The sequence below is a fragment of the Oncorhynchus masou genome, chromosome 29 (genome assembly GCF_036934945.1).
Source record: "Oncorhynchus masou masou isolate Uvic2021 chromosome 29, UVic_Omas_1.1, whole genome shotgun sequence".
Classification (NCBI taxonomy): Eukaryota; Metazoa; Chordata; class Actinopteri; order Salmoniformes; family Salmonidae; genus Oncorhynchus; species Oncorhynchus masou.
In genome coordinates this window covers 41,544,612-41,568,212 of record NC_088240.1, presented here as the reverse complement: position 1 = coordinate 41,568,212, position 23,601 = coordinate 41,544,612, and the positions used below count along the sequence as shown (strand labels likewise).

The 23,601-nt window shown below is 40.4% G+C and overlaps 1 protein-coding gene across 1 annotated transcript; it reads right to left on the bottom strand.

Moving 5' to 3' along the window:
* Positions 1 to 96: 96 nt before the first annotated feature.
* si:ch1073-416j23.1 (rac GTPase-activating protein 1) lies at positions 97 to 7,012 on the bottom strand. The gene is made up of 16 exons (XM_064947123.1): positions 6,925 to 7,012; positions 6,177 to 6,379; positions 5,776 to 5,912; positions 5,614 to 5,686; positions 5,425 to 5,478; positions 5,249 to 5,347; positions 3,959 to 4,103; positions 3,703 to 3,869; positions 3,429 to 3,584; positions 3,227 to 3,322; positions 2,929 to 3,127; positions 1,469 to 1,574; positions 1,074 to 1,206; positions 732 to 858; positions 456 to 558; positions 97 to 314 (listed from the first exon to the last, which is right to left on the bottom strand). The coding sequence occupies exons 1-16, from the start codon at positions 7,010 to 7,012 to the stop codon at positions 260 to 262; spliced, it is 1,941 nt and encodes a 646-aa protein (XP_064803195.1). The 3' UTR covers positions 97 to 259.
* Between the last annotated feature and the right edge of the window lie 16,589 nt (positions 7,013 to 23,601).

The window sequence follows — 23,601 nt, the reverse complement described above, 5'->3', positions numbered from 1 at the left end:
CCAAGTATAGGAGAAAAGGTGTTGATTCCCACATTCATGCAGAAATGTTTCATTTCACAGATCTCTCCATTTAGAAACAGTATAACAGTTTCATAATGTAGTTTATTTAAAGTTTCTCATGCATTAGTGGTTCCTAAAATGTACACCATTCTAACTCTTATACTCAATGTTATGATACAAAACATTTTTAACACTGAAAAGATAGCCAAATGTGAAGTGCTTTAGTTACTCATGAATATACCAACAGTCTATGCCACTATCAGTTGGGGGATGTGAAGAACTTATTTTTGCCCGGGTCAGTCTTTGCCCTGTTACTGGAAAAACAACAACGAAAAACACCATAAGTGACAAGATTGTCACAAGAAACAATGAAGAGCTAGCACATTGTCATACTATCCACAATAGTTAAATGAAAACATTTTTGTAATTTGCTTAAGAAAATCAAGTGGTCTTACGTATTGTTGAAGGCATTCTTCATTCTGCCCTTAAGAGAACCACTTGTAGGAGTCTTGGGGTATTTACTCAGCTCAGGGGAAGTCAGCGGTTTAAACAGACGATCTGAAGAGGTGGTACATGCATGTTAGAGGCACCATGATGATTTAGCATTTGTCATAGTCCAGCATCATGTACACAAGTAACACCAGTGACATTTGGCTGAGGGCTGTTGAGTCAGCATTTATGGGGGAAGATGTAATAGCACAGCAGCTTAGTGTTGCTGGCAAGATGTTTACCTCTGTCTGTACTGTGGCTCTCTCTATTGATGTTGGCGTCAACAACTGATGCTATAACTTGGTCCCTCGCCACCATGATGAGGCGTTTCCAGTACTCAGCAGGGAACGACAGCATTTTGCCTATGACCTTAGAGATTAAATCAACAAACCAGTTTCACAAATAGAGGCATCACGTAGAATTCAAATTGTATTACCATCTCTATGGGTGACATGGACAGTGCAAGTGTTTCAGCACCGAATCACTGGAAATACTGTGGCACTTTTTTTAACCTTCAGGAACACTGCTAAATACTGGAATAGTGATATCAATTGCATTACATTCATGCACAAGACAGTGCCCACCATTGGCTGAATATTTGTGTCCCTCATAATGGTCATTGGGGAGGGCTCTGCCATTCCATGTCCAACAATGGTTGGTCCAAACACTCTGGACAAATTGTTCTTGTCCATCTGACAGAGGGGGCTCTGCATGACTCTACAGTGAGAGGGAAGGCAGTGTGCAGTTTTTATTAAGACAAACCTCTTATTGAATATAGACTTCCTGTTTACTCATGCAATAAACTTGCAGCCGAGTGGTCCAATTTTGCTTAACTACAATTATCGTGACGACTTATGGAACTCGACATTTATGGAACTGCAAGAAAAATGGGTTAACGTCACAAATCAGTGCCTGATCATGGAGAGAAACCCAATAAAATCACTAAAGCCAGAGGTATCCCATCACCCGTAGGTGTTACCTCTGCAGATGAAGCATGAGGAAAGCCAGTGTCTCTCTGTTGGGCTTAGGCAGATCCCCTATGGCTCGGTACATTATTGCTGCGCTGTCGTCATCATCTGGAATCTCTGTAATTGATACACATCCCATCAGCGAGGCCCTTGGGACACCGTAAGATAAAGGTAACAATGCAGAGAGATACAGTACACCTCAAATCTAGAACCCCTCTGCAGATTAATCTTTCAGCTGATTCGCTCACTTCATTATGACCGAGAAGGCCTCGAGAGTGTGGAAATTAGAGTTCTCTGTAGCATTAGCATATATCTATTATTGGCTGCCAAGGAAATTAGACAAAAGCAACCCTGAGCTCCCTCAGATGTCAACGCAATTGACAAAATAGAGGTGCTCTGTCCTAAAGTCAAATCGGCTTTTCTAAGAGGCAGCGAGAGACTGATTTAGATTGGATAATTCCCGGCACGGTGCAAATTACCACTTACCCTTCACTCAAGATCATATACAAGATTGAAGTGAATATGCTGAAAGTAGACAAACTGGGCTGGGATAAATATTGAGCGTTGATTGTTTTACAGTCATCAGGGAGTTGGTTATTTCGTTGTGATTCCTGACCATCTGCCCTAAATGGATGAACTTAAGTAAACACATTCCATCTCTCCAGCACTTTATACCTAAAGCTTTCCAAGGAGATATTGAGATCATTAAAAGGCCATCCATGAGTTACTGCCAAATGCATTCTATCAAGCATTCCATTTATGTAGATTACATAGCGCAGATACTCTAGCGTGGCTTAAAACCAGAGGCCAAATCGCAAAGTCTGAGTGAACACTTATGGACCCAGAACTTAAAAACAGGATCTGAGTGTTGAAGAGAACTTCTCTTTTCAAGTTACGGGGAAGTCTATGGGCCAAAATGTCACTTCTGAAATTTGAAAGATGCCAACATCTGCAAAAATCATAATTTTTACAATGCACCGGAACTAATGCATCCCGTTGTGTCACGACAGCTCTATGGTACCATTTATGTAGTCTGAAAACTATTGAGGACAGACTACTATTGTATTGATTCTGCACAATGGTTATAACCTAGTGCTCTTTGGTGTTAATAATCCAATACAATTGTAATCACAGCTGCTCAACAGGCAATTAAGACCACCGAGAGGATGACTATTGTATACCCTCCACTTGAGAAACTATGGCTGCATTTAGACATGCAACCCAATTCTGATCTTTTTTCCACTAACTGGTCTTTTGACCAATCATGTCAGCTCTTCACATCAACTCTTTCAGAGCTCATCCCGATTGGTCAAAATGTGTGAGGGGGAAAAAAAAATCTGAATTTGTCTGTCTGTCGACGCAGCCCAAGTGTCCCTTCCATTTGGTGGTGTGACATCTTTGTGACAGTGGAGTCCCAAATGGCATCCTATATAGTGCACTGCTGTACTACTGTTGACCAGGGAACACATACCACAGGCCTCCATGAAGGTTCTATGCAGCCTGAAGGTGATGAGAGGCTCCTTCAGTTTCCTCAGGAAGTCCTTGAGAAGTCCACAGACAACGTGGATCTCATCCACTCTACTGAGCATGAGCGGCCTTTTCCCATTAATGTATCTCTCCCTCAGCGCCTTCACCATACGCTCACCCCCAGGAACACGGTAGATGCCTTTCTGAAACAGAGGGAGGAGGAAGTCAAACTTATACATGTTGATAACTAGGCAAATATAAAAGGTCTGAATGGAAAGTATTCCAGATTGAGAATAACATACCTCCTCCAATCCTCTTTTCTCAATTTCATTCACGCACTGAACAATAATCTGAGGGATCCTAGGCTGGGTAGGTGGGGCAAAGCTCTCTAACGTGTCCTGCAAGTAAGTGAATGTGTATATTTAGAATGTGAATGCAACTTCTAAATATATCTCAACAGAACAAAGCAAGGTTGGAACTTTAAGGAATATTGAGTTGCGGTACCTCAGATCCATGAGCTCCACATGAGGCAGAGCAGCTTTCCAGGCACTTCGGTTTACATTCGGGATGAGCTACCACACGGCAGTCCCTGCACTTCACAGCCATCTTCCCAAACCGGATCCTCTTCCCACATGGAACACACGTTTCTGGACGAATCACCTGAAAAGGGCCCAGATGGCTAGAAGTTGCATTCTCATTCTAAATAGTACTAACAATTCCTATTCAAGAGTCCATCTGTTGTTTTTCATGGATTCCCGTCTCATGTTGCAGTTCTTACCGTTTTAGACAGGAAGTAGTGTCTCAAAGTTTTGCTCACAGTGGGAGTGAACACCTGGTTAAATCTAGGCTCTGTGGTGGACTCCATTTCTGTCATGGTGTCCGGCTCCACGGTAGTATCATGATCAACAGCGGTTTCATCATTGGGAGTCCACACGGACGTTTGCTCTGAAGAACAGAAATGTTGACAATTTATTTGAATGGGAATTGGGAAACGTCGCTTGAGCTACAGCGACCGTGGAGTACATCTCCCTTACCGCCAACAGATGAAATCTGGTGCTCCTTCCGGTAAGTCCTGGGTAGTTTCTCAGGTGTTTCCTGGGTGATGTCGATCACCATGTGAATTTGACCTCCGCTCTCTGGGGTTGTGACGGATGCGGTCACAATCGTAGTCTCAACTTCCTGAATGCGAAACACTTGCCATTGTCACAATTCGTATTTCATTAACTAATCTGATCATGTCATGCTAACGGAGTTGGTCAGTGCTGAATTGTCTTTGTTCACAGAGTGAAGTGGTCTCTAAAGCGCATGTGGGAGGAGAAGGAATGTGACCGAGGTAGACAAAGACTACATCCCAAATGTCACTATTTCTTATATACTGAAGTAGTACACCATAGAAAAGATGGTGACATTTCCACCTGTGCACTGAAAGGATGACACCGAGCAGAGGGCCCGGAGACTGACGAATGAGCCACCTAATAGCAAGTGACAACCCACTGGGCACAGACGTCAGTCCAACGCCTAGTTGACAGAGTTGTCAACTAGCGCGAATGCAACAAACAAAATGTCACCATGTCATTGGATTTAAGTTAAAAATATGAAATTCCCTTGAGGTGACCAATTCAAATCCAATCAGTTTTCCATGTGAATTCAGTCACAGATATCTGGTTGAAATGACATGGAAACAACGTTGATTCAAACAGTTCTTGCCGAGTGGGTAGGTCCAGGGACCCAATGGCTAGGAACACAGATGATTCCGCAGATTAAACGTCTAACCAGGAACGGCTAATGTCTTAACTGTATTCTAAACCATCATGGGTGCAAATTAACAATTCTCTGTTAATCCAGCAAGGTTCTTTCAATCCCACAAAATGTTCAATGATTTATTTTCAAAAAGACACAAGCTCTAATGACCTGCTGATAAAATGAATGTATACGTTTGAAAAAAAGAAGAAGAAAAGTTTCATATTTTTGTGCTTAGGGCTTAAGATAGACTGGCTGAACCAAGTCACTGTCTCCCCGGTGAAAAGGCCTTAGTTCCACTCCAGCTGATTCAAATAACTTTCAGAAAACTAGACTGCCATTGCATTGTGAAGCCAAATACGTTTAGCAGATGATTGTGTAAAACCAGAGGGCGTCCACTTTTAAAGAAAGGAATAAGCATCAATTTGCAACATGAACAATTCAGAGTCCATTTTGTGTAGTTGAAACCCCAGTGAATTTCTCTTATTATGAAAGTTAACAAATCCATGGACCTCCACGTTGCAGCCTTAGGTTGATGAAAAGAATGTTTGGTCAAAAATCACTCGTATTTAGCCTTTGCTTACCTTTTCCATTGGTCTTCTTTCAAGGAGATCGTCTGAACGGCCACCTACTCTTCCCCTCTTCCCTGCGTGCGCACCGACAGTCGGTCCCATGGAGGAGCGCTGGTAATGCCCAAAAGTGCAGAACATAGGTCAAAGCATTATCGTACAGCTTCAACCTCAAAGAGGTCCACACTTACCCTTTTCTCCCTTGCTCTCGACTTAAGTGGTTTCACAGCTGTCACATCCAGGTCCTGTTCATATTGAAAACAAAATATTCACGGCAAAAGGTGACACATGGACAAGCCACATCCAGCTTTGACATTTAATTATGTGGATGTTCAGTCATAAATACCACAAAAAAAAGTAAAAAAAAAAAAGACACCTACCATGTCATCATCAGTTCTATCGTAACTAATATCAGAGTGAGACAGGAATGAAGACTCATCGATGACAGATAATCTAATGAGAGCAGAAGAAACAAGATAAAAACACAAAAAAACAACGGAAATGTGAAGTCATCTAAAAAGTAACGGCTGTACGTGCGCTACCGTTTGCTCTTGTGCTGGGTGACGTTGGCTCCCCTGTGGTTGAAGTTGGCCAGCAGAGATCTCTGCTCGTCATTCAGACACGCATTGGACTTGCTGTCGTGGACCAGTATGTCACACATCAGTTGCATCTGCCGCTGCTGCGTAGTAATACAATATGACAGTTAAAAAGGGAGGACATATCCGGCCTTCATTACATACGTTACAAATCAAGCCATGCGTTCATTTATGAATGTTGAAGTGCATCACTGATAAGTTCACAAGTGTTACGCAAAATATAACGGTGCTGCTAAATTTTCCATGAATAGGACACCGACCATGACATTGTGAACGTCAAGGACTTCGAACAATATAAATCACGAGTTCCAATAGGGACAGTGCAACAAGGTTAAAAGGAGCCATACCAGGTATTGAAAGTCTGCCTCAACCTTGTAGCGCTTCTTGATCTCCACATCGACCTGGTTGCGACAGTGTTTTAGTTTGACCTCCAGGGCAGCCTGGGCGATGTCGGACTTCAACAGAAGCGCCTTGTGCCTCTTCAGCTCCAGCTCTGCATGTAACCATTTCTTCCTTGTGGCATCATAGTTATTTACTACCTCAATAAACTCTGGCAGAAAGAGAAGATGAAAGCGTAGAGGCTTAGGTCAGATACCAATTTGAACGCCATGGGCAGCAATAATAGCCTGTTCCGTGTGTATATAAAACGCCAGAACAAAAAGGATACACCATAACAATAAATGAGTACATGCAAAGTTTGGCCATGACATCTCACTACAAAAAGCACACATGAACATGTCTTTTAGTGGAATACACCTTGAAAAGGTTCAAGTCACATGTCTGAGACTATACTGTAGTGTACCATTCAACATTGTCCGTTCACATTTTAGGAGCCGTAACACTTCCTGAATGGGAAAAAAGCTAAATAACATGTACACACAATAAAATGGATTTGACTGGACATTCACTTATATAAGTCCCAGGTAAGCCCATGGAATGTAAACATCTGAAAAGGAATATGGTATTGCAGAATGGACTTCTAATTCTGTGAAACAGACACTCTGGCCAAAACCAAAATGTATATAGGAGTAGAGCCAGAAAGAAAACTTGCATTCTGCAACAAGTTCACAACGGCTATTCAGATTGCATTCTTACCAAGTTCAGTGTTGTTCATTGCATTTTCCTCCACAGCAATCCGTTGAAGGCACAGAGAGAGAAGCTCCCTGATAAAGGCTTCGCCCATTTTACTGGTGGATAGAATAGTTTGCAATTAAATACACTGAGACTAAATTCAGAGACGCATAGCGCAATGGCCTAAAAATCGAAAATTATCAATAGGCCTACACTACAGCTCCTCCTTACCTTTCAGGTAGGACGCAGGGTGTCAAATGAACATGCTTTCCGGGAGCCAAATAAAAGCCCATACCTATCACTGGGATAATCCAAACTGCACCGAAACAGGTAGGCTATTTCACGGATTTAAATTAATAAATCAATCAATAATCAATAATCAATACGTATCACTAGTTTCAAAATCAATATAATAATATATTATATATATAATAATAATAATATAATATCACATTAACATTTGAGGACTAAAATAGGAATACACACCTAAACATAGAACATTCTAATTACAAAGCGCGCGCACCTGCTGCTGGATATGTGGACGTGACCACCCAGCGCGATCCCGTTGTCTGTCCAACAAACAGCTGTGGTGTTTAGAAGACCGGGCCTACAGGTCGGCAATATGATGTAACTTCTTAACAATGATATTTGCTGTTAACATTTTAGCCTACACGCTAGTAACATCACAAACATTTACAAAAACTGTCGGCGCTGAACCAGTAGGTCTATCTGGGCATAGGAGGCGACGATGAATAACGAGTCTCCTGTCTAGCCCAGTTAGCTACCATTCATTTCCCCATTAGACTGTTGTGATGTCAAGGGCATAACTTTGTTTTGGATATTGGGGGGGTATGGGTCAATGTATTCCAGTGTCAAAAACCCCTACAGGGTGTTTTGGGGGCATGCCCCGTGAGATTTGTTGTTTTAAATAGCTGTTTCTGAAGAATTTGAAGGCAAAATACATCCAAAAATGTCCTGATAATTTGGTCAATATACCCCAATCACCATTTTTTTTATTACCATCCCAAAGTGCAATTTTTACCATCCCAAAATAAAATACTTAATTTATTTTTGTTTGATATGCCAACCTGGGTCTACTGTAGGACCTACAGTAGGTCATTCACAGTGATTTTAAAGGCTAATAAGAGTATTACTGAAATAGATAAACGGGGCTGTCAACTAAGCCAGAAATTCACCTCTAAAAAGGCCAACATTGGAATAATATTCAAGTCTATTTCGCATAAATGTACAGGTAACTGACAAAATAAAGGGAACACTTGTGTAAATGAGGTATACAACGTATATTGAAAGCAGGTACTTCCACACATGTGTGGTTACTGAGTTAATTAAGCAATTAACATCCCATAATGCTTAGGGTTTTGTACATGTAGGATATAAAAATGCCAGGTTGCCCATTATTTTGTCTACCATGGCAAAAGAAGAGAGCTCAGGGGTCTCAAAGGAGCATAGGGGGTTTAAAGGGTGTGCATGCGTGCATCTCAGTCACCAGCTCTCAACCCAATTGAACACTTATGGGAGATTCTGGAGCAGGGCTTGAGACAACCATCATCAACAAAACACCAAATTATGGAATTTCTCCAATAGAGTTCCGGACACAAATTGAAGCTGTTCTGGTGGCTCAACGCCCTATAATGACACTATGTTGGTGTTCCCTTTATTTTGTCAGTTAGGCCTACCTGTACATAAATAATTAGCCTACATTTCAAAGTGTAGCCTAGGATATATGTACACATTGATGCTGATATGAGGGAGGCACCAGAAAATGTAGCCAAACCTTTAATTACATACATTTAGGCTAAACGCCAGTCATGTTTGACAAATATAATGTAGGATTACATTAACATCTAAAAAGCTTGATTTTGTTGACATACTCGAACAGTTCGTTCAGATCAAATGGTCACAAGAGTGGAGAGAAAGGCCAGCACACATCACCCACCTTGCAATCTGAGCAGAAGCCGTCAGCATTTTGAAACTATTTAATCATAAACTTAATTGTTTAAATCCTGGAGGTGTTATGCCATTTTATGAGGCATGTCTTAACTTGTTTTAAAGTAGCCTATGCAAAATCAGACCTCGTTGAGGGAATTATTTTATAAACACTTCTTTTTGCCATTGAAACCAACATTTCTCTCATGTTCTGTTGGATTTCAAATGAACTTTTTTTCATTGTCCAGCAGCCAAAGACACAATCCTAGTTATATTATCAACCCATGCTTGTTTAATTTTTTTATTTATTTTACCCTTATTTTACCAGGTAAGTTGACTGAGAACACATTCTCATTTACAGCAACAACCTTGGGAATAGTTACAGGGGAGAGATAAATAAGCCAATAGGAAGCTGGGGATGATTAGGTGGCTATGATGTTATGAGGGCCAGATTGGGAATTTAGCCAGGACACCTTTTACAATAAGTGCCATAGGATCTTTAGTGACCACAAAGAGTCACCGGTTTAATGTCTAATCCGAAAGACGGTACCTTACACAGGGCAATGTCCCCAGTCACTGCCCTGGGATATATATTTTTTGACCAGAGGAAAGAGTGCCACCTACCGGCCCTCCAACAACACTTCCAGCAGCTTTTGATCTCCCATCCAGGGACAGACCAGGACCAACCCTGCTTCACTTCAAAGACAAGCCATCAGTGGAAGGCAAGCCAGCAGTGGGATGCAGGGTGGTATGTTGCATCTTTGGATCTCCCCTCTTTCTAAATTTTAAACTGATATTTTCCTCTCTGTCACATGAAACTGCCTAAATGTGCAGTGCGCTTTTTAGAACAGTGTGTTACCGCTAATTGCATTTTGGAACATTTGTACGAAGCCTATGGGCCTACTGCCATGTGCACGTTGCTGCGTAACTAAAAGCATATTTGTCTGTGGGGGGAGACAATCATAAAATGAGGAACTGAGTCACTGCGGTGCGATGCAACATAATGCCAGTAGCTTCCTGGCACTTTACAGTGGGGATTTTTTCTCTCACCAATCAATCAAACTAATCATGGTAGGATGTTAAAGGGGGTTCAAATTTACCTGTTTCTAATATGGCGGGGGGGGGGTCATGACCCCCATCCCCCCTGCAAGTTCCGTGCCTTAATGATGTGCAGTTTGCGAACGATGTGTTCTTTTTGAACAACTCTTTTTACTTACTTGAGAGTCATGATCTGTTTTTCAGAGTGACTCATTAATTTTAGTCATTCATTTGACTTGCAGTAATGATTTATACAGGAGGATTAATACATGCTCCTCCGGCTCAGCAGCTCCACCTGTCTATCATGTGCACGCAGAAAATTTGATCATGCATGCAGGCAGCATAGAGAAGAAAAGGGCATGTTTAGTACTGATAAATGATTGCATGGTGCAATAATGAATGCAATTAATTGATTATTGAATGTTATCGATGGACACAGCTTTGTAGAACCAAAACATACACAGCCTGCTTCTGCTTAGCACTCAAACTGGAGAACTAATCATTTGGGGGGGGCTAATGCAGTTCGCAAACGATATTGTGCTCATCTCCCTTGCGGCTGCCAAGCAATTGCATTCCTCTAAGAGTCTTTCACAATCTAGTCCAGTTGCGGTCGCAAGTAGACCTCGTTTCAAAGGTATTCATAAATAATAATATTTTCAGGTCTCTCCAGAGTTGCTTGATCGGGTTAAAGTCCGGGCTCTGGTTGGGCCGCTCAAGGACATTCAGAGACTTGTTCTGAAGCCACTCCAACATTGTCTTGGCTGTGCTTAGGCTCATTGTCCAGTTGGAAGGTGAATGTTCGACCCCATCTGAGGCCCTGAGTGCTCTGGAGCAGGTTTTCATCAAAGATCTCTTTGTGCTTTGCTCCGTTCATCTTTCCCTCTATCATGACTAGTCTCCCAGTCCCTGCCGCTGAAAAACATCCTCACAAAATGATGCTACCACCACTATGTTTCACTGTCGGGATGGTGCCAGGTTTACTCCAGATGTGACACTTGGCATTCAGGCCAAAGAGTTCAATATTGGTTTCATCAGACCAGAGAATCTTGTTTCTCATGGTCTGAGAGTCCTTTACGTGCCTTTTACTGAGGAGTGTCTTCCGCCAGGCCAATCTACCATAAAAGCCTGATTGGTGGAGTGCTGCAGAGATGGTTGTCCTTCTGGAAGGTTCTCCCATCTCCACAGTGGAACTCTGGAGCTCTGTCAGAGTGACCATCGGGTTCTTGGGCACCTCCCTGACCAAGGCCCTTCTCCCCCGATTGCTCAGTTTGGCTGGGCAGCCAGCCCTAGGAAGAGTCTTGGTGGTTCCAAACTTCTTCCATTTAAGAAATGATGGAGGCCACTGTGTTCTTGGGGACCTTCAATGTTGCAGAAACTTTTTGGTAAACTTCCCCAGATCTGTGCCTCAACACAATCCTGTCTCGGAGCTCTACGGACAATTCCTTTGACCTCATGGCTTGGTTTTTGCTCTGACATACACTGTCAACTGTGGGGCCTTATATAGACAGGTGTGTGCCTTTCCAAATCATGTCCAATCAATTGAATTTACCACAGGTGGACTCCAATCAGGTTGTAGAAAAATCTCAAGGAAGATAAATGGAAACAGGATGCACCTGAGCTCAAATTCGAGTCTCATAGCAAAGGGTCTGAATACTTATGTAAACAAGGTATTTCTGTTTTTTATTTTTAATACATTTGTAAACATTTCTAAAAAACTGATTTTGATTTGTCATTATGGGATATTGTGTATAGATTGAAGTGGCTAAACAAAACTTGTATACATTTTAGAATAAGGATGTAACATAACAAAATGAGGAAAAAGTCGAGGGGTCTGAATACTTTCTGAAAATTACACTAGTTCCTCAATGTACACTGAACATAAATATAAAACACAACATGCAAGAATTTCAAAGATTTTACTGAGTTACAGTTCATATAAGGAAATCAGTCAATTGATACACATTCATTAGACCCTAATCTATGGATTTCACATTACTGGGAATACAGATATGCATCTGTTGGTCACAAATACCTTAAAAAAGGTAAGGGCATGAATCAGAAGAGCAGTCAGTATCTGGTGTGACCAACATTTACCTCATGGAGCGAGACACATGTCCTCCACATAGAGTTGATCAGGCTGTTAGCTGTGGCCTGTGGAATGTTGTCCCACTCCGCTTCAATGGCTGTGCAAAGTTTCTGTATATTCGCAGGAACTGGAACACGCTGTTGTACACTTAAATCCAGAGCATCCCAAACTTGCTCAATGGGTGACATGTCTTTTGAGTATGTAGGCCATGGAAGAACTGGGACATTTTCAGCTTCCAGGAATTGTGTACAGATCCTTGCAACATGGGGCTGTGCATTATCATGCTGAAACGTGAAGTAATGGCGGCGGATGAATGGCACAACAATGAGCCTCAGGATCTCGTCACGGTATCTCTGTGCATTCAAATTGCCATCTATAAAATGCAATTGTGTTCGTTGTCCGTAGCTTATGCCTGCCCATACAATAACTCCACCGCCATCATGGGGCACTCTGTTCACAACATTAACATCAGCAAACCTCTCGCCCACACAACACCATACACGGTGTCTGCCATCTCCCGGTACAGTTGAAACCGGGATTCATCTGTGAAGTGCACACTTCTCCAGCATTCCAGTGGTCATCGAAGGAGAGCCGTTGCCCACTGAAGTCAGTTATGATACCAAACTGCATTCAGGTCAAGACCCTGGTGTGGACGACAAGGATGCAGATGAGTTTCCCTGAGACAGTTTCTGACAGTTTGTGCAGAAGTTATTTGGTTGTGCAAACCCACAGATTCTTCAACTGTCCGGGTGGCTGGTCTCAGACAATCCTGCAGGTGAATAAGATGAATGTGTAAGTCCTGGGCTGGCATGGTTACACGTGGTCTGCGGTTGTGAGGCCATTGCGGTTGTGAGGCCAAATTCTCTAGAACGATGTTGGAGGCGGTTTATGGTAGAAAAATGAACATTCTATTCTCTGGCAACAGCTCTGGTGGAAATTCCTGCAGTCAGCATGCCAATTGGACACTCCCTCAAAACTTGAGACATCTGTGGCATTGTGTTGTGTGACAAAACTGCACATTTAGTGGGGCCTTTTATTGTTTCCTTTGACAAGATAATCCGACCACCTGATAGGTGTGGCATATTAAGAAGCTGATTAAACAGCATGATCATTACACAGGTGCTCATGAAACAAGGGACCAACACATGTTGCATTTAATTTATATTTTTGTTCAGTGTATTTATAAAATCTTTACAGCTCTCTCCCTTTCGATAATCAAAGAGCCTCTGCGTTTATAAGCCTATCTCTGCATTCTGTGCTAAGTTCTTTAACTGCCATTTGCTTACGGTGTAGGCTATCATACAATGTGTCCATTTGGCAGAGGGAGGCGCTCTTGCATTAGATACATTTTCAGTTTTAGAGTTGTATCATTTTCATTTATATTTAGGGAATTTAGATTACCAACATGACAATGATTTTGAGATACAAATACATTATTATAATTTAAATTAACTGTTCAATGAAAATGTGCACATGAAATTCATAACTAGCATGCAGATCAGTAGAAAGATAGTAAGATTAGTTGTAAATTGTCACTCCACATGAAAAAGGTATACGATCCCTGGTTCTAGCCTATTACCGACAACTTCAGGAGTGTGCCGGCAAAGGGGGAATCTGTGCAGCGGGAGAAGGATGAGTCATTTGTGTCTAAATTATTTCATCAAACATTGTGCTTAAAGCATCAGACAAGCTCAGTGAATATAGTAGACATACATAAAATGTGTTGCAAAATGAATAGGAAATATAGTCAAGACGTTGACAAGGTCATAAATAATGATTTTTAATTGAAATAATAATTGTGTCCTTCAAACTTTGCTTATGTCAAAGAATCCTCCATTTGCAGCAATTACAACCTTGCAGACCTTTGGCATTCTAGTTGTCAATTTGTTGAGGTAATCTGAAGAGATTTCAGCCTATGCTTCCTGAAACACCTCCCACAAATTGGATTGGCTTGATGGGCACTTCTTATGTACCATACGGTCAAGCTTATCCCATAACAGCTCAATGGGGTTGAGATCCGGTGACTGTGCCTGCCACTCCATTATAGACAGGATACCAGCTGACTGCTTCTTCACTAAATAGTTCTCATTGTGTTTTGGGTCATTGTCCTGCTGTAGGAGGGAATTGGCTCCAATTAAGAGCCGTCCACAGGGTATGGCATGGCAGTGCAAAATGGAGTGAAAGCCTTCCATCTTCAAGATCCCTTTTACCCTGTACAAATCTCCCACTTTACCACCACTAAAGCACCCCCAGACCATCACATTGCCTCCACCATGCTTGACAGATGGCGTCAAGCACTCCTCCGGCATCTTTTGATTTTTATGTGTTTCATGAATGTTCTTCTTTGTCATTTGAACACCTCAAACTTGGATTTGTCTGTCAATAACACCTTTGTCCAATCTTCCTCTGTCCAGTGTCTGTGTTCTTTTGCCCATCTTAAACTTTTATTTTTATTGGCCAGTCTGATATATGGCTTTTTCTTTGCATAGAAGGCCAACATCCCGGAGGCACCTCTTCACTGTTGACTGGTGTTTTGTGAGTACTATTTAATGAATCTTCCAGTTGAGGACTTGTGAGGCATCTGTTTCTCAAAGTTGACACTCTAATGTACATGTCCTCTTGCTCAGTTGTGCACAGGGGCCTCCCACTCCTCTTTTTATTCTGGTTAGAGACAGTTTGCGCTGATCTGTAAAGGGAGTAGTACACAGCGTTGTACAAGAGCTTCAGTTTGTTGGAAATTTCTTGCATGGAATAGCCTTCATTTCTCAGAACAAGAATAGTCTGACGAGTCTCAGAAGAAAGTTATTTGTTTCTAGCCATTTTGAGCCTGTAATCGAACCCACAAATGCTGATGCTCCAGATACTCAACGAGTCTAAGGGCGAACAGTTTCCAGCTGTGCTAACATAATTGCAAAAGTGTTTTCTAATGATCAATAGCCCTTTAAAATGATCAATTTGGATTAATTAACACCATGTTTTTTGTACACAGGAGTGATGGTTGCTGATAATGGGCCTCTGTGCACCTATGTAGATATTCCATTAAAATCCAGCTGTTTCCACCTACAATAGCCATTTATAACATTAACAATGTCTACACTGTATTTCTGATCAATTTGATGATATTTTAATGGACAATTTGTTTTTGCTTTTCTTTGAAAACAAGGACATTTCTATGTGACCCCAAACTTTTGAACGGTAGTGTATATATATTTATATACAGTACCAGTCAAAAATTCGGACACACCTGCACATTCAGATTTCCACTGGTCTAATGTCCATTGTTCGTGTTTCTTAGACAAAGGAAGTCTCTTCTTCTTATTGGTGTCCTTTAGTAGTGGTTTCTTTGCAGCAATTCGACCATGAAGGCCTGATTCATGCAGTCTCCTCTGAACAGTTGATGTTGAGATGTGTCTGTTACTTAAACTTTGAGGTGCAAATAATTGCCGATTTCTGAGGTTGGTAACTTTAATGAACTTATCCTCTGCAGCAGAGGTAACTGTGTTTTCCTTTCCTGTGGCAGTCCTAATGAGAGTCAGTTTCATCATTGCACATGCTGGTTTTTGCGACTCCACTTCATGTTTTAAAGTAATGATGGACTGTAATTTCTCTTTGCCTATTTGACCTGTTCTTGCCATAATATGGACTTGGTCTTTTACCAAATAGGGCTATCTTCTGTATACCACCCCTACCTTGTCACAACACAACTGATTGCTCAAATGCATTAAGAAGTAAAGAAATTCCACATATCAACTTTTAACAAGGCACACCTGTTAATTGAAATGCATTCCAGTTGACTACGTCATGAAACTGGTTGAGAGAATGCCAAGAGTGTGCAAAGCTGTCATCAAGGCAAATGGTGGCTACTTTGAAGAATCTCAAAGATAAAATATATTTCGATTTGTTTCACACTTTTTTGGTTACTACATGATTCCATATGTGTTATTTCATAGTTTTCATTTCTTCACTATTATTCTACAATGTAGAAGATAGTAAAAATAAAGAAAAACCCTTGAAAGAGTAAGTGTGTCCAAACCTTTGACTGGTACTGTAGATGGTAAAAGATCACATTTCTGGACTGCAGCATTGTAAGATATTTTTCCATAAATTGTTTACAGACAGATTATTTCATTTATAACTCACTGTTTCACAATTCCAGTGGGTCAGAAGTTTACATACACTAAGTTGACTGTGCCTTTAAACAGCTTGGAAAATTCCAGAAAATGACGGCATGGCTTTAGAAGCTTCTGATAGGCTAATAGACATAATTTCAGTCAATTGTAGGTGTACCTGTGGATCTATTTCATGGATCCTTCAAACTCAGTGCCTCTTTGCTTGACATCATGGGAAAATCAAAAGAAATCAGCCAAGACCTCAGAAAAAAATTGTAGACCTCCACAAGTCTGATTCATCCTTGGGAGAAATTTCCAAATGCCTGAAGGTACCACGTTCATATGTACAAACAATAGTACGCAAGTATAAACACCATGGGACCACGCAGCCGTCATACCGCTCAGGAAGGAGATGCGTTCTGTGTCCTAGAGATGAACATACTTTGGTGCGAAAAGTGCAAATCAATCACAGAACAACAGCAAAGGACCTTGTGAAGATGCTGGAGGAAACAGGTACAAAAGTATCTATATCCACAGTAAAACAAGTTCTATATCGACATAACCTGAAAGGCCAATCAGGAAGGAAGAAGCCACTGCTCCAAAACTGCCAATGAAAAGCCAGACTACGGTTTGCAACTGCACATGGAGACAAATATCATACTTTTTGGAGAAATGTCCTCTGGTCTGATGAAACAAAAATAGAACTGTTTGTCCATAATGACCATCGTTATGTTTGGACGAAAAAGGTGGAGGCTTGCAAGCCGAAGAACACCATCCCAACTGTGAAACATGGCAGTATCATGTTGTGGGGGTGCTTTGCTGCAGGAGAGACTAGTGCACTTCACAAAATAGATGGCATCATGAGGAAATAAAGCTGAAATAAGTCATTCTCTTTACTATTATTCTGACATTTCAAATTCTTAAAATAAAGTGTGATCCTAACTGACCTAATACAGAGAATTTTTACTAGGATTAAATGTCAGGGATAAAAACTGAGTTTAAATGTATTTGGCTATGGTGTATGTAAACATCCGACTTCAACTGTATATGCATGAAACATAGTGGGGAGAACAAGTACTTGATACACTGCCGATTTTGCAGGATTTTAATCCATGACCGCATAGTGTGTTACTAATGGTTTTCTTTGAGACTGTGGTCCCAGCTCTCTTCAGGTCATTGACCAGGTCCTGCTGTGTAGTTCTGGGCTGATCCCTCACCTTCCTCATGATCATTGATATCCCACGAGGTGAGATCTTGCATGGAGCCCCAGACCGAGGGTGATTGACCGTCATCTTGAACTTCTTCCATTTTCTAATAATTGTGCCAACAGTTGTTGCCTTCTCACCAAGCTGCTTGCCTATTGTCCTGTAGCCCATCCCAGCCTTGTGCAGATCTACAATTTAATCCCTGATGTCCTTACACAGCTCTCTGGTCTTGGCCATTATGGAGAGGTTGGAGTCTGTTTGTTTGTGTGTGTGGACAGGTGTCTTTTATACAGGTAACGAGTTCAAACAGGTGCAGTTAATACAGGTAATGAGTGGAGAACAGGAGGGCTTCTTAAAGAAAAACTAGCAGGTCTGTTAGAGGCCGGAATACTTACTGGTTGGTAGGTGATCAAATACTTATATGTCATGCAATAAAATGCAAATTAATTACTTAAAAATCATACAATGTGATTTTCTGGATTTTGGTTTTAGATTCCGTCTCTCACAGTTGAAGTGTAGCTATGATAAAAATTACAGACAGAAGTAGGGAAACCTGTAAAATCGGCAGTGTATCAAATACTTGTTCTCCCCACTGTACATTATGGAAAACATCCCTCACACTCAGTCAAAGTTAGTATTAGAATAATGGATTGGCAAGAATTTGGGGCCGTGAACTTTTAAAAGGTTAGTCGGAAAGTTCTACCCTGACTTTGAAAAATAGATTTAGAAATCTATGTTATTCAATTATTGCACCCACACTGCTTGTGCTCAAGGAGCGTCTGCGTTGCCAAGGGCTAAAATAGAAGTCCTTTCTATTTCTGACGCAGATCGCACTGCAAGTCCTGCCTCGCCCATCTCCTCATTGGTTTATAGAAGCAGGTACCCACGTTCCATCTCCTCATTGGTTATTCCCAGGTGGGTGATTGAAAGACAAACTGTGTTGCCGGTCGTCGTGGTAATGCTATAAAAGTTTAGATGCCAATCACCATATAAGTTCAAAGATGAAAAAGCCTGGAAGGAGGAGAGATGATTAGAAATGATTCGGATGACCGTTTTATGTGTGGATTAATTGTCAGAGTATCTTGTGCATTTCAGGTAAAATAACAACTGGGGTTGCAGGTAGCCTAGTGGTTAGAGCGTTTGACTATTAACCGAAAGGTTTCAAGATCAAATCCCCGAGCTGACAAGGCAGTTAACCCACTGTTCCTAGGCCATCATTGAAAATAAGAATTTGTTCTTAACTGACTTGCCTAGTTAAAAAAGAAAGTTTATATCCCAAGACAAATTAGCTCGCAACAGCAAGCTAGCTAAATAGGACAAATTAACTAACAAGCTAACTAGCAATAAATGTTTAATGCTTTTTGACCTGTCCCCAAATTAATGTAATTGGTTCAGAGTTTGTTTTGATATTTTAACCTGCGTGTTGTGATCACGTTTGGTGTATGGTGACAAAAGACATTTATGCACGATGGCGCACGCGCGCAGCCAGTGTGGGTTCCGTGTTAGCCTAATCATTTAAACCACCTAAATATATTCACATTCCCTGAACATTTAGTATTTGAAACTCAAACATTCCCCAAGTGCTTTTTTCTAAAATCCTAGAAGATCTTTATCATTCTCCCTACCTTATATTCCAATGCATTCAACAGTGTGCATGTCCACCATGGTATTGGGCAACTGCGGACTCATCTGGTATAGAAATCAAACTGGTCATCTTATCGCAGAGCACATTGTATACAGTTTCCCCAGCCTTTTTTAAACACTGTATTGCAATATGTGTAGGATATGCCGTGTTGGATAATATGCATTTGCAGCTGTAACGTTGATTTTTAAACCTCCATTTTTAGCATACATGACACACCACATGTCTTTCCATTTACAGTACATGCTTTTAATTGTGTTTCTATGCAAATTATATGATTGAATGTTTATTTAAGCCTGCTTCTAGTTAATTGAAATTAGACATGTAACCATGCCAACACATTAGTAAAAAATTTAATTCACAGACAGAGTGCTAGCTAATGAAACACTAGCTTCTTGATCAGGAAAATTGACATTTACAATAGCTAGGCTTGTCAAACTGTAACATTGGCTAGCGTTCAATAAAGTGGCTAAGTGGTCAACCGAGTTACCTCTTCATATGATCAAGACAATTTGCATTGCATGCTGTATATTTCAAGTGCACTCAAACAGATATTTATGTTACTTCAGTCATAACACACAGACAGCAGCCAGAGTTTTCATGTAAGGCTGTGTTTTAATGACTGTCTGTCTGTGTTTACATCTTAAATAGAAGCCGGCCGTTGGCTGCCTTCATCACGAGGCGTATGTACGGGCGTTCTGATTGGTTCCAAGTTTAGCACTTCGGCAAATTTGCCTGAGAAACAGTGTTGAAATATACTTTTATGAGAAAATGTGCAAGAATTGCCAATACATTTTATAGTACAAAAATCTGCTCCTCCCTAGACGGGAATAGTTTTTTGGTTTCGGCCCACCACCCAGAAGTCATGATTATGAGATAGTAGGTCACAGTGTATACTGTGTTTGTCTACAATTACATCGTTTACAAACAATGGAGTTAAACAAGCTGAATCAATCAATCTGATGTCAACCAGATCATCGACAACTCAGCTCAACAAATCTCTCCAATTCATTAATATGGAACAATATCACCCCAAACAATTTCTCTCGAACACACACACACACACACACACACACACACACACACACACACACACACACACACACACACACACACACACACACACACACACACACACACACACACACACACACACACACACACACACACACACACAATGTGTAATTGACTATAGGATATACACCTCATACCGTCATGACCTATTGACTTACAATCTCAAAATAACGACATGCTATCTCATAATTATGACTTACTATCTCATAATTATGATTTACTATCTCATAATTATGACTTAATATCTCATAATTAAAAGTTTTTTGGGGGTGGTTGGGAACAAGCTTCCATAGCAAACATTTATTGCATAGCCTAGTTGGGATCGAAAATTATCGAACCTTTCACCTCGCAAACACCTTGCTACTCTTCTGCAAAACAAATCAGGTGAGGTTGAATTGAAATATGCAAAATAATATGTCTAGGCTACATTGTTTTCGATTACTAGGCCTACATGAATAATGTAATGTGCATTATTGCAGTGCAAGAAAATATAGGGTTGGGTTATGTAGTTTGGCTGTGAAAACCTCTGTAGGCCTATGAGTAGGCCTAGTCTAAGGTTGATTTTATTGTGAGGCTTTAGTCCCTTCCATATCCATAGCACAAATTGAGGACGTGGCAGAAACCAAACTACTAGGAGTGCAGCTCGACAACTGCTTATCATGGTCAGCTCATATAACTAATCTATGTAAAAAAAAATATTAAAAACTGTATGCATGATCAGAAGGATAGCTAAATATTTACCGGGAAAGATTCTTAATCGGGAGTTAGGTGAATTCTCGTTCTGTGGTCAAGTGAAATTAGGAGGCTGGAGATTGCACAGAACAAAGCAGTAAGGATTGTTTTAAGATGGAGATATGGTTCTTCTCTTGTAGTCATGCTCTTGGTTGGTTATCAATCAACAAGATACATAAAAAAACATGCTTATTTTATTTCACTATGCACACCATTTAAAATTGTCAAATTCTACTCACAACAGTATTTAGTTGGTAAGAGACAGACGTTCTGTAAATACTAGGAATAGATTTCCCACCATCTATGTGCTACCCTGACAGAAAAGAGAAATAGCTAAAATAACATTTCGATTTAGAGCGGTAAAGAAATTGAATGATTTATCTGAGCAAACTAGAAACTTTTCAATATATAAAATTCAAACAATACTTTAAAACCATTTAACTATAATAACTTGGAAGGTTGTGTGGGTCTATGGTAGATGAAGGAATCAATCTATCTTTTCAGACCGACACATTGACTATCTGGTCAATATGTCAGTGTATTATGTCTGTTTGTAACAGTGAAAATGTGATCGGATTAGAAATTGCATTTGAATGTTTAATGACTCTTGGAATATTAGTCCAAATGAGGACTAAAAAAAGATCCCAATCAAATCAAATCAAATCAAGCACTGGCAGTTTCCAGAAAGCTGAGGGTGGATGTTCTCATAAGCATCGTGATGTTAATGAATGCTGCTGCAATGCATTCACACATTATTCTGAAGAAGGTACATCATTCATTTGATTGGAGAAAGTAATGATGTCACTTATTTACAGGAGATGGCCGTGTGGTTATTTTCATTATTTCCATAAAATCATAATATTTGCACATTCGGTACATTTAAGATGAAAGTGTATCAGAAACTTGGCATTCCGGGGGATGTCTTTTACTGCTTTGCTTGCAGCAGCTGTCAGACAGCCCCTGCATGATAATACGTGTTACATTGATGTGTTGTCAAACTGTAGTTATGTTCACTAACAAAATCTCAGCTGACTGAGTGCACGGGGTGCGTTCAAAATCAAACAGTTGTGAACGTTTTTATCAATAAGAAACGCGTTTCAGGTTTTACTGTAAATCATGGAGTCTGGATAACATATTCAGCAATGTGCCCATTGCATTTTTACTATACTGTTCGTAGGCCTACCTCATCTACAGAAGAAGAAGAAATATTTGCAAAAATATGTTGTATAAGCATGGTTAGACAGACAAACTGGTGAGGCTAATTGTTTAAGAGCCATTTGAAATAGTTGCAAATAGTATATATTTTTTTAACAAACCATAATGTACTATTTTGATAAATGTGTGCCCGGCTAGTCTGACGTTGACTCAGTTACTTATAGCCTTTTTATTGACTCCAGACAAACCAACCACCGGACAAACCAACCACTCTAATGATTGCATGGGATAGCCTTGGGTGATGACATAATGGCCATTGACGGTGCGTTTTACAGGCCAAAAAGGCCTTTTCTGCATTGTTGTTAATTTCCTACATTGGCGTATAGAAAACCAAATCAAACCCATCTGCTGTTTTAATCGCTGTAAGGTCTAGAAGGCCACAGCAGAGTTTATTGTTTGACTAATAATACAGATTTACTTGTGGTATTTTTATTTAATCAATGGCCTCAGATGGTGTTTGCATAGCTGGGATATTGTTTTTTTCCCCCAGTAGAGGGCACTGTGGATGTTCATTGCAGGATGTCCAGTAGCCAGTACCTCGTTTAAGTGTGTGGTTGTGTGGCCTCAGTGATTAGGACGATGTTTGAGCAAAGCTTTGTTGTGTTTGGTTGGCTTTACTCTACTCACAAGAAAAAAATAAGCTCCCTGCTGATATCAAAGGTGTTAGTCCTTTTTTTCCTCAATGTTGAAATTACTCTATTACACAAACAGTAGTTCTAGCTGGCTAGGAATCACTTGAATTGGAGACCCATATTTTGACGTGAAATGAGGCCCTTGAGTCTAACGCGAGATCACAAGCAACACTGCTTGGTTAGCTCCAAGTTTGAGACACAGGTGTGAAACTGTGATTTTACTCTTTGCCTTGAGCGTTTATTCATTCTGATGTAAGCACAGGCACTGTTGTTAAGCTCTTAATGAGTTTGAACACAATTAGCTTTCTACTCATACTGATTTCTGATTATTGACTGAAAGTCAATATCACTATTATTAGACAGATTGGAAAGTAATTGAAAGTTAAATTACAGTGGATCTATCTCTTCATGTGACACTGGTAGAGATTTTACCTTTGAATTTAAGCTTTCCGCTGTTAACACAATAATGTGTATGGTCTGTTAGTTGTAACACAAACATTCCAAAAAATTAAAATAAGGAAAGTACACTAGCTACAACTCATGTAATAAGCACTTCATATTATGGCTAACTATTTTCAGAAGTGCATGTGTAAATGTTTTTGAATACTAAACACAAGTCTGAGTGCAGAGCAAAACTGAATTTTCCATGTTTTTAAGAACATTTTTAGAAAGGGTGCAGTATTAGATCTACATTTTGACTCTTTGTGATGCAAATATGGTACACTACATCTAGGAGAAAGATAATGTGTAATCTTGCAGGTGAGCCATCACTCCCACACCCTTACCCTATTTTAGTTGCAGTATGTCTATTTGAACGAGAATAGACTAGAGGTATTTTAATGAATCCTTTGTATGAAGCAATTTCTATTAAACTTTCTCTTTCACCCACCTCTCTATCTTCGTTCCCTCTTTCTCACACACTTTTATTCTCTCTGTGCCCCCTCTCTTCACCCCAGGCATATAATTCCAGTGTGATTTTAGAAATTGAGTTTTGGTCTCTAAATTAAATGCTCTCCCAGTG